The 12,119-nt window shown below is 38.6% G+C and overlaps 1 protein-coding gene across 7 annotated transcripts in view; it reads left to right on the top strand.

Annotated features, from left to right (window-relative positions):
* The window catches only part of LOC106881065 (uncharacterized), a 368,052-nt gene extending 359,153 nt beyond the window's left edge, over nt 1-8,899 (top strand). For all 7 annotated transcript variants that reach the window (XM_089342524.1, XM_089342528.1, XM_089342523.1 and 4 more), the window contains one exon: nt 8,591-8,899. In XM_089342524.1, the coding sequence (XP_089198650.1) occupies nt 8,591-8,773 (183 nt within the window). In that variant the 3' untranslated portion in view covers nt 8,774-8,899. The remainder of the gene's footprint in view (nt 1-8,590) is intronic.
* Nucleotides 8,900-12,119: the final 3,220 nt, after the last annotated feature.

The raw sequence follows: 12,119 nt of genomic DNA, 5'->3' as shown, positions 1-12,119 counted from the left end.
TCAGCCCTCTGTGGATCATCTTTTCCTTTTACTCCATTCATCATAAAGACCGACAAAATGCTTAGCGGCATTTTATCTGTCTTTATGTACTGAGTTCAAATTCCACCAAGGTCGACTTTGCTTTTCATCCTTACGAGGTTGATAAAATAGTACCAGTTGAACACTTGTGGCAAAAATTTAAAATAATAATAATGATAATAATAATATGGAAGGCAATGGAACTGTTCAAAATTACTGAACAGAGATTATGTGACCAAGCAAGAGCAATACAAAAGAATGGATGGTTAACAGAATTGGAGCTAGAAGCTATAAAAGGAAGGATATCAGGTGAGGTTGGCCATGTGAGAAATGAAAGTGGTATAGTGGAAGGGATGGATAATTGTTTGCAAGAATATAATACCATGAATTGTGATCAGTGATTACTCAAATAATGAGGATCAATTATTAATAGACAGAATTTTGGATCTATTAAATATAGAAGGGACAGAGTTTATGTGCAACTTGAAGAAGGCTAACCAATGGAGATTAAATCAAGAGACGAATAAGGTCAATATTGTACTGAGACATATTGAAACAAAGAACATCACACAAACAAATAATCTTATCAAGGCTGCTGGTAGGATTGTGGCAGAAAGGATGGGATTGATAACTACTGAGAATAGAACAGCAATGAATAGAAGAGGAAATAAACAACTGTGGTGGAAAAGGAGAATTTCTGAAAAAAATAAACTCCTTGAACAATGTAGTGTCAATACTTGTCAGGAAAAGAAATGGAGAACTTAAGAATGAATGGAAATTTGAAAAAGTTAGGAAGAAATATGGTGTAGATACAAAAGGCCTGAATGTTGTAATTGAAGAACTGAAGCAGTGCATACATGCCAAGAAAGCAAAGCTAACTGGGTTTGAACAACGGATTAAGCAATGTCAGCAAAATGAATTGTTTAGAACCAACCCCAAAAGATTTTATGAAGAGATTAATAACGATGAAAAACTTGAAAGATTAGTTCCTGATGCTGATGGAAGTCCTCTTTTTGGGGGTAAAAGGTGGAGTAAGCAAGAACAACATAATATTACAGCTGAATGGCTCTACAGACTGAAGCAAACAGCTTCTTATCCTCAGCAAGAGGTTATACACTTCACAGAAGACAGTATTAGAAATATGAGTAAAAAGACAAGCAGCAGAACTTGATGATGTGCATGGATTTTGGATAAAAAAAGTTCAGTTATTGCCATAATTTGACCGCAGCACAATTTAATGCATTGATCAATGGAGAAGAAATCCCAGGCTGGTTGGCAGAAAGGCAAATGGTATTGTGTCTGAAGGATGCATCAAAGGGAAATACTGCTGCCAATTACCAGTTTTTTGCCTTCCATTAATGTAGAAGTTACTGTCAGGAGGAATTGCAGAAGAGCTGTACAAATTTCTTGATGAGAATGATATATTACCGCTGGAACAAAAAGGCTGTAGAAGGAGATGCAGAGATACCAAAGATCAACTACTGATAGACAAAATGGTAATGCGAGATTGTAAATGAAGGAGAACAAATCTGGGAATGATCTAGATTGACTATTGCAAAGCTGATGATATGATTCCACATTCATGGATCATCAAGTGCTTATATCTCTTTGGAATTGTGAGGAATGTAAAGTGTTTCCTGAAGAGAAGTATGGTGGGATGGAAAACTGAACTGACATCTTACAGAAAAAGCTTGGGCACACTGGATATCAGAAGAGGGATTTTCCAGGGTGACAACCTATTTCTGTTGCATTTTGTTCTGTGCATGATACCCCTGACCTTTGTACTCAGGAAAATGAACCTGAGGTACCAACTAAAGGGAAAATCCCAAACAATCAACCACCTCCTCTTCATGGAGGATTTGAAGTTGTATGGCAAAAATGAGACACAAGTGAGTTCCATGGTGAACACGGCCCAACGTTTTAGTACTGATGTTATAATGGTATTTGGACTCAAGAAGTGCAGAATAATCTACTTAAAAAGAGGCAAGGTACACTCCTTAGTAGGGATTGAATTACCAGATAGAGACTTGATTAAGTAAATTGAAATGGAAGATGTACTAGAGTACAACGAGATAATGGAAAATGAAATGAAAGAGCAACTGAGGATGGAGTATTTCCGAAGACTTAGGTTGGTGTTATGCTAAAAATTGACTGGATGGAATAAAATCCAAATAGTTAATACGTGGATGATAACATCACTTTGGTAAGGAGTGGGAATTATAAAATGACAAAAGAGAGAAATGAAGAAAATGGATAACAAGACCAGAAAAATGTTGACAGCAAATGGAGCCTTCCACCCTAAGAGTGATACCAATAAGCTATACTTGTCCAGAAGACAGGGTGGGGGAGGCTTGATCAGTTGCCAGGAGTATCAAAGCAGAGGAAAACAGCCTAGGGTAGTATATAAAAAATGCCGTGTAGCCACTGTTGAAACATACGAAGAAGACTGGCATCATCAAACCTGAAAAATGTGTAACTAAAGAAAAATTTAAACAAATGAAGGAACAAAAAAAAAAGAAAAAGCATGGAAGGAAAAAAAAATATGTATGGTCAGTTTGCAAGAGACGTGAATGCCAAGACAAATACAGAGGACCGGTGGCTATGGATGAGGAGGAGAGACCTCATTTGTGCGGCTGAAGAACAAGCGTTAAGTACCACTTATATGAAGTGCAGAATTGACAACACCACTGATAACAACAAATGCAGAATGTGTGGTGAGAGGGGTGAAACGGTACGGCACATTGTTAGCAAATGCCTGGAATTGGTACAATGTAAATACAAATGACACAATGACATTGTGGCAAGAACAATCCATTGGGAGCTCTGTGGAAATCACGGCCTACAAAGATCAAAGACGTGGTATGAGAAAACCCCAGTAGGAGTCACTGAAAATGAGAACTTTCCCCACTTTAAATTGTCATAGTTGTTCATTTTTTCTTATTTCGCATTAATCCTGTTGTCACCAGGGCATACTATGTCAATTATTATACATGTTCATTCTTTTTTTATTCACCACAACAATGTCCAGTTTTCTATGTCTGGTCTGGTGATCACACTGGATCATTACATCCTACAGGATTTTGCAATTATTATTATTATTGAGAGAGAGAGAGCAGTATATGCCATTAAAGTGACACTGATGTAAAATATACAATGCCAGTATACCAATCATGACTACCTGTCAGTTAAGGGTACACCAGGCAAATGCATCACAATCACACATGTGCACAACATGGTGATCTCATATCAAAATAAACATCGCATGACCTTGCAGGTGGGGCCCAGTTAGAATTTTCTTCAGGCTGAGTAGCCCATCCTACTCATAAGGTACCTGAATAAGGTTTGTTTAAAAATGATGAATGAAACACCCATATTTCCAGAGGTGAATAATCCAAATCCCAAAGAACTCCTCTCAACACATGGCTATCATGCTCCCCCACTACTTTTGCTTGTAATCAGAGATGCACATATTGTCAGCCACTAAGGGACTTGCTCAACTGGTTAAGATCAAACAACTGAATCTGTGGTATTGAGCAGAATATTTGCTGTAGCCCATCTTTTATACCAAGACAAAACAATGTACATGATAACACTTCCAATTTGTTAAGATAAGAAGCCTTATTATTTTATTGTCTTTGCACAGCTTCCAATGCTGGAGATGTACTACAGTGTCAGCTGTTCACTACCAGTGCACTAAGATATCCCCCCTTATTTTTCGAGCACCTTCTGAAGTATTTGAGTGGTTCACCCTTATTGCAGCCCCTATTTGTTCTATGTACTTCTCAAGATTTTTACTCACTGTTCCTAGGGCTCCAACAATTATTGGTACTACTAACACCTTTTTCAGTGACCACAACTGCTTAACTTCCCAAGCTAACCTGTCATATCTTTCAACTTTTCTTTCTGCCTTATCACATACCTTGTTGTCATCTGGGCATGCTATATCTATCATCCAGAATCATTTGCTTTCTTTCTCAATTAACACTATGTCTGGTTTCCTATTCTCTATCTCATGGTCGCACTGAATCATAAAATCCCACAGGATCTTTGCATTATCTTTTTCGATGATGCCTTCGGGTTTATGTTCATACCACTTTTTTGCTCCGTCAACTCCATACTTGTTGCAAAGTGTCCAATGGATAATCCTTGCTATGTTGTCATGATGTCTCATATTCTTTCTGGGCTGGTGGCATACATTAACTGGTAATATGCCATATGGTTTCACTATTTTGTCCTCAAATTCTGCACATATCACTTTCTGATGTGTTGTCTATTCTGTATTTGATATAATTGGTTTTTAATGCTTAGTCTTGGGCAGCTCATATTAGAGCCTCTGTTTCCAGCTTTAGATCATGTTTAGTCATCCATAGCTATCTTTCTTCTCTGTCTGTCTATTCTTCAACATCCCTATGAAATAGTCCATGCATTCTTTTCTTTATCCACTATTTTCAGTTTCATTCATTCTCAAGTCCTTGTACAGTGCTTTATCTTTGCAATCTTCCATCCTACACACGCCTGACCTTCTAACTTCCAGTCTGTCTATGTCACTTTTTGGGTGGAGCATCCCATATCTAGTCAGCAACTTCCTTGTCTTTCTGTCTAAGCTGCTTAGTTCATCTACTGTCCATGCAATTATCCCTGCTCTATATCTAGCGAAATCACTCAGGTGTTGTTAGCTTCAATCATATTCCGTCCATTTAATTTCGACAACCTTTTCGTTACTGTATTTATTTTGAGATGCTCTGTTTCTTTCACTTAATTTTAAATATAACAAAGAATTTAGTAAAATCACTTAGTTATCATTCAGCTAGTGTTAGGAATATAAATTATGGTTTGGTGGACAGAGCTAGAGGCGGTTTCAGTCGGGTTGGTAAAAAAGGGTTAAGGATCAATCTCATTCTGCACAAGTACTCTACCTTAAATTTTTCTATCATTTCTTTCTCCATCAATTTATCCATTTCCAATATCCCCAAGTACTTATAGCCTGTCTCTTCTATCTGCTTCATAACCTCCCCCGACAGTATCCCTAGCACAGTCATACATTTGATTTTGTTTCTCTTCAAGACTAACACACCACACTTTTTCAGTCCGAACTACATTCTGATATCAGCACTGAAAGTATACACCGTATCAACGAGGGAACTGACTTGGGATTCATCTTTACCATAAAGTTTGAGGTCATCTATGAATAATAAGTGGTTGACTTTTTTGTTGGCGGCTCTTGAATATATACCCAGCCTTTGCTTTCCTCAGAATCAGTGTTAGTGGTATCATGTACTGTACAAAGATCAGTGGGGACAGGCGGTCCCCTTGGAAGATGCCTCTCCTGATTTCTATTGTCCCTAAACTTCTTCCATGTGCTATCAGTTCCGTCCTCCACTTTGCCATACTTTTTCCAAGTAATCACTCAACATTCAATGCAATACCAAATAGGTTCATATATTCCATAATCCAAGAATGTGGGATCATATCGTACACTTTATGATAATCAATCCATGACAGATAAGTTAGTTTTCCTCCTGTTGCAGTCTCTAAGTACAGTTTTGTTTACCAAGAGTTGATCCTTGGTACCTCTGCACTTATGCTTGCACCCCTTCTGCTCATGTGGCAGGACTCCATTTTTTCCAGATGTCTGTACATTGACTCTGCAACTATTCCAGCCAAGAATTTCTACATAAGTGGCAAACAGGATATCAGCCTGTAATTGTCTACGGTATAGCCTTTTACAATATTTTTCAAGCACAACACTGTCATACTCATTGTCAACCACTCTGGTGTTACCTGGCTGGCATTATTATTATTATTATTATTATTATTATTATTATTATTATTATTATTATTCAGTAGTTTTATTTTTATAACGTGCTTTCACTTCACTACCGAGCGCAGCTCTGTGCGCCTTGGGTATGTGCTGTGGTTTGCTGTGGTGCTCTTATGTTTACTGTATTGAAAGTGTTTTGCGTAGAATGTGTGCAGTACCCAGTAGTGCAATTTTCTGTATGTTATATTATTATTATTATCATTATTATTATTATTATTATTATTATTATTATGTGATGAAAACTCACAGCTTATTTTGCTGGAAAGTGTCAGCTGTCCACAGCCAGCAGACTAAGGTGACCCTTGTTTACTGGTCATGCTTCAAGAACCCTGCAAAGAATTCTTCCAGTTCCAAGCAATGCTGATTTTTGCAGGTATTCTACCTTGCACCAATCTTTTTTAGCCATATTGGTAACTACCAACATGGCTAAACTGAGTGCTGATGCTTCCAAGTGCACCAATTACTATTGGTAAGTTGTCTACTCTCTTCACTGACCATAACCTTCGTATTTTCCACTTCAAATCATCAAATTCTCTATCTTCAGGTCACTCTCCCTCATCCATAGCCACCAGTCCTCTGTATCTATCTTGGCATTCACATCTCCTGCAAACTGACCGTACATTTTTCCTTCCATGCTTTTTCTTTTTTTGTGTTCTTTTGTTTAAATTTTTCTTTCATTGCACAATTTTCAGTTTTGATGGCATCAGCCTTCTTCATGTTTCAGTAATGGCTCCCTGGCATTTTTTTTTATACCACCCTAAGCTATTTCCCTCTGCTTTGATACACTCCTGGTGACTGATCAAGCCTCTCGCACCCTTTCTTCTGGACAAGTACAGCCTATCGGTGTCACTCTTAGGGTGAAAGACTCCTTATGCTATCAACATTTTTTCTGGTTTTGGTATCCATTTTCTTCATTTCTTTCTTTTCCCATTTCATAATTCCTGCTCCATACATAATTGATGCTATCACCCATGTATTAAATGCTTGGATTTTATTCTATCCAGTCAATCTTGAGTGCAACGCCAACCTTAGTCTTCAGAAATACTCCATCCTCAGTTGTCAATGGCCGACAATGCATCCTCTTCTGTAACGTCAATGTAATTGATGGTTGCCTTTTTCTCTTGTAGGTTGAAGAACTCATCAGGTCTGTTTATTTTCATGTTTTCTAGTGTGGAGGTGAAAACACTTTGGAATTGTTTATTGAGTGCCTCACTTATTTTCTTGTGGTCAGCAGTCACTGAGCCCTTTTCATCAAACAGCAGCCCTATCCTGTATCGCACTGAGGCAAACTCTTTTGCAAACTTGTAGATGGCTTTAGGGTTTCATTTTATACTTTCCACCATCCTGACTTCTCTGTTTACTCTTTCTTTTTCATGGAAGAGTCTGATTTTATTCTCAGTTTCTAAGAGCGCCATTTTGAGGTTAGCTTTTTTTGTTGTCATTAGGCTCCTTATTTAAGGAGTTCAAGATCTTTATCCTCTGTCCCATTAGGATTCTCCTATCTCAGGGAATAATGCTTTTATGTGTGTTGGCTTTCTTTGGGACAAACTTAATGCATATATCTCACATTATTGACATGAATTCATTGAAATTCATGTCAGTGTCTTGCATGGACAGACTTTTAAGCCAGTTTTGTTGGAGTATCTCTTTGTTGATAGACTTCAAGTCAGCCTTGTAGAAGTTCAGGTTGGCTAGCACTTGGGAGAGAAAAAAGGAGAGAAAAAAAGGAGAGAAAAAAAGGAGAGAAATATATATATATATATATAATAATATTAGGGACAAAATCCAAAATTACAGGTAAAAAACTCAATTAAAATCAATTTATAAAAAATTAAAATTAAATTGAGCCTTATAGATAAAGTATATATAAAATATATAGTTTTAGGGAAAATAACCAATTTTCAAGAACTCATCGATGAAAATCCACTATCACATATAGAAAAATTAATAATTAAAAGCACAATAAATGAGTATAATATAAAGTAAAGTAATATAAAGTAAAGTAAATATAAAGTAAAGTAAATATCTTATGATATTTACTTTACTTTATATTATACTCATTTATTGTGCTTTTAATTATTAAATTTTCTATATGTGATAGTGGATTTTCATCGATGAGTTCTTGAAAATTGGTTATTTTCCCTAAAACTATATATATATATATATATATATATATATATATATATATATATATATATGTATGTATATGTATATATACACACACTCATACATACATATACCCATTTAAGTACATCTATGCATGGGCATACATATGCATCTGAGAGTGCATGAATGTGTGTGTGCATGTGTTCATTTGTTTATGTGTTTTAGATCAATGAAATCATTTTATTGTATATAACAATATATCCTGTTTGTGTGTGTGTGTGTGAAATTGATAAATATAATTTACGATAAAAATCTAATTTCATTTTCATTAAAATATTGGTGTATTCAGAGCTCACTGCTGTTTGCTGCCTCTGACTGTCCCTCACTGAGCATACTGCATGATCCACAGGGACATACTTTGCATTTTATTATGTTAGGTTATTATTACGATATCCCTTTCTGTACTAAAACGTCTCTAAATTCTGTGTTGAAATTTCAGCAGGGCCTATTTCAAAATTCATCCTTCTGAGCTTAATACCATAAAATATCAATCAATTACTGACTTCCATAGAATTAACTATACCCCATCCTTGCAAGAGGCCAAATTTACATCAATGCTAGAAATCATTGTTGTTGTTGTTGCAGGCAGTGGCTGTTGTGTTACACTACTTCCTTATGACATCTATCATGTGGACGACTATTGAGGCACTTCATGTTTTTCTAGCTGTGGTTGTTGTATTCAAAGTGTTTGAGAAATCTTTTATGAGGAGGAGTTTAATTTTGGCCTGGGGTATGTATAATGTTTTTATTTTCTGTATTTATGTATAATGTTTTTATTATAGAACATTGCTCTATGCTATGAATCCTATATCCTTATCAATCTTACTTTCTTTAAAAACAGTTTTGAAACTAGAAATTAAAATAATATTGCTTGAAAAAAAAAAACAAATGAAACTCCACTCCAATCTGGATTTGAGATCTGTTTCACAGTAAATCCACATTTACAAATCCAAGAGCATTACACCCTGATCAAAAACATCACTCTCCTGTTGTTGATCTGTTAAGCTTGAGGTCAACACTAAAATCAATCTCACCAATTATTGAAGATAATCCTGTCCAAACCATCCGGTCAATAGATCAAACACTACATGGCACAGTTTGTTCTATTTTTCATGATTGTACTCTTTTACTTGTTTCAGTCATTTCACTGTGGCCATACTGGAGCACCGCTTTTTTAGTCAAGCTAATTGACCCCAGGACTTATTCTTTGTAAGCCTAGTGCTTATTCTATCGGTCTCTTTTGCCAAACCACTAAGTTACAGGGATGTAAACACACCACCATCGGGTGTCAAGCGATATTGGGGGGACAAACACAGACACACAAACACATATACTCACATACATATATATATATATATATATACACATATAGATTTTTGTGAAAGGAATTAAATCTCTGACAGTTTAAATATTACACTATTACTGTGTAATGCCCATAAAGTGTGTAAATGTCCACGAGATGCTGGATACCATACATGTGTGTGTGTGTGTATGTCATCATCATTGTTTAATGTCCGCTTTCCATGCTAGCATGGGTTGGACGATTTGACTGAGGACTGGTGAACCAGATGGTTACACCAGACTCCAATCTGATCTGGCAGAGTTTCTACAGCTGGATGCCCTTCCTAACGCCAACCACTCCGAGAGTGTAGTGAGTGCTTTTATGTGCCACCAGCACGAGGGCCAGTCCGGCAGTACTGGCAACGGCCACGCTCAAATGCTGTTTTTTTACATGCCACCTGCACAGAAGTCAGTCCAATGTTTTGTTCACATGCCACCGGCACAAGTGCCAGTAAGGTGAAGCTGGAAACGATCGCGCTCAAATGGTGCTTTTTACGTGCCACCGGCATGGAAGCGAGACTGCTGCTCTGGCAGTGATCCCACTCGGATGATGCTGTTAGCGCTCCACTGGCACAAGTGCCAGTCATCGAATTTGGTTCAGTTTCGATCTCACTTGCCCCAACAGGTCTTCGCAAACTGAGCTTAGTGTCCAATGAAGGAAGGTTGGCATAGGTGACAGTCATCGAATTTAGTTCAATTTCGATTTCGATTTCTCTTGCCTCAACAAGTCTTCGCATGCAGGGTTTTGTGTCCAAAGAAGGAAAAATACGCATAAGTGGGCTAGCTACACCCCTGGTAAAGGCCAAGGGTTATGGTCTCACTTGTCTTGCCAGGTCTTCTCACACACAGCATATTTCCAAAGGTCCCGGTCACTAGTCATTGCCTCAGTGAGGCCTAATGTTCAAAGCTCATGCTTCACCACCTCATCCCAGGTCTTCCTGGGTCTACCTCTTCCACAGTTTCACTCAACTGCCAGGGTGTGGCACTTTTCCACACAGCTATCCTCATCCATTCTTGCCACATGACCATACCAGCGCAATCGTCTCTCTTGCACACCACAACTGATGCTTCTTACGTCCAACTTTTCTCTCAAGGTACTTACGCTCTGTCGGGTATGCACACTGACATTACACATCCATCAGAACATACTGGCTTCATTTCTTGCGAGCTTACGCATGTCCTCAGCAGTCACGGCTCATGTTTCACTGCCATGTAGCATGGCTGTTTGTTCACATGCATCATACAGTCTGCCTTTTACTCTGAGCTTTGTCTGGCACTTTGTCACCAGCAGAGGTAAGAGCTCTCTGAACTTTGCCCAGGCTATTCTTATTCTAACAGCTACACTTTCAGCGCACCCTCCTCCACTACTGACTTGGTCACCAAGGTAACGGAAGCTATCAACTACTTCTAGTTTTTCTCCTTGGAATGTGGCAGAAGTTGTTCTCTGCACATTTTCAGTGTTTATTGCTCCTGAGCATCTGCCACATACAAAAACTATCTTGCTAGTTAGCCTTCCTTTGATATTGCTGCACCACTTATTTGTTCATAGTTTACACTGGGCACATCTTATAGAGTTTCTACCTACGCCCTTTCTACAGATCGAGCAGAGCCATCTACCTGAAGGGGTTTGTGTTTTGTCTACCTTCCTACTTATTAGGACTTTGGTTTCAGCTAGGTTGACTCTGAGGCCCTACGATTCTAGTCCTTGCTTCCACACCTGAAACTTCTCTAGTTCTGATAGTGACTCAGCAATTAGTGCAAGGTCATCAGTATAGAGGATCTCCCAAGGGCAACCTGTCTTGAATTCCTCTGTTATTGCCTGGAGGACTATGATAAATAGGAGGGTGCTGAGTCCTGAACCTTGGTGGACCCCTACCTCTACCCGGAATTCTTCACTGTACTCATTGCCAACCCTCAACTTACTAACAGCGTCCCTGTACATGGCTCGCCCAGCTCTCACTAACCATTCATCTATCCTTAGTTTCCTCATTGACCACCAGATAAGGGATCGGGGGACCCTGTCAAAGGCTTTTTCCATGTCAACAAAAGCCAGGTACAGTGGTTTATCTTTGGATAGGTATTTCTCCTGCAGCTGTCTTACTAGAAATATAGCATCAGTGGTGCTTTTCCCTGGCATGAACCTAAACTGCATCTAATCTAAACTGACTCTCTCCCTAATTAGTTGGGCTATGACCCTCTCCGTGACCTTCATTACCTGGTCCAACAACTTGATACCTCTGTAATCGTTTGTGTCTAAAGCGTCACCTTTACCTTTGTAGCAGTTGACTATGGTGCTGCTACACCAGTCATTGGGTATGACTCCTTCGTGTATCACCTGGTTAACTATACGGGTGACTAGGCTATAGCCAACACAGCCAGATATTTTGAGCATCTCTGCAGTGATTCCTGATGGGCCGCGGGGCTTTCCCTGTCTTCATGCTCTTGATTGCTTTATCTACCAAGGTACTGCCAATTAGGATAACTGGTCGCTATGTTGGGTTGACATTCGGCAGACTCTCTTTCTCCCATTCATTCTCTTTATTGAGCAACCCTTCATAGTGGCGTCTCTCTTTGCAGCCTCGTTTAGTGCAAGTGAGCCATCATCCATGCAGACACATTTCTCTCCTACGACATCACGATTCTCTCTCACACACTGTCTTGCAGCACAAAATACTTCAAGTCTTTGGTCCTCACGGCGCAGAGCATTAGCAAATTTTTTCTTATCTGCTTCCCCTCTGGCTAAATAAACCTGTCTTCTAGCTTCCCTTCTGGC

Source organism: Octopus bimaculoides, chromosome 26, assembly GCF_046866305.1.
Source record: "Octopus bimaculoides isolate indiv1 chromosome 26, ASM4686630v1, whole genome shotgun sequence".
Lineage (NCBI taxonomy): Eukaryota > Metazoa > Mollusca > Cephalopoda > Octopoda > Octopodidae > Octopus > Octopus bimaculoides.
Note: the sequence above shows the minus strand (reverse complement) of the source record. Positions and strands in the feature narration are given on the sequence as shown.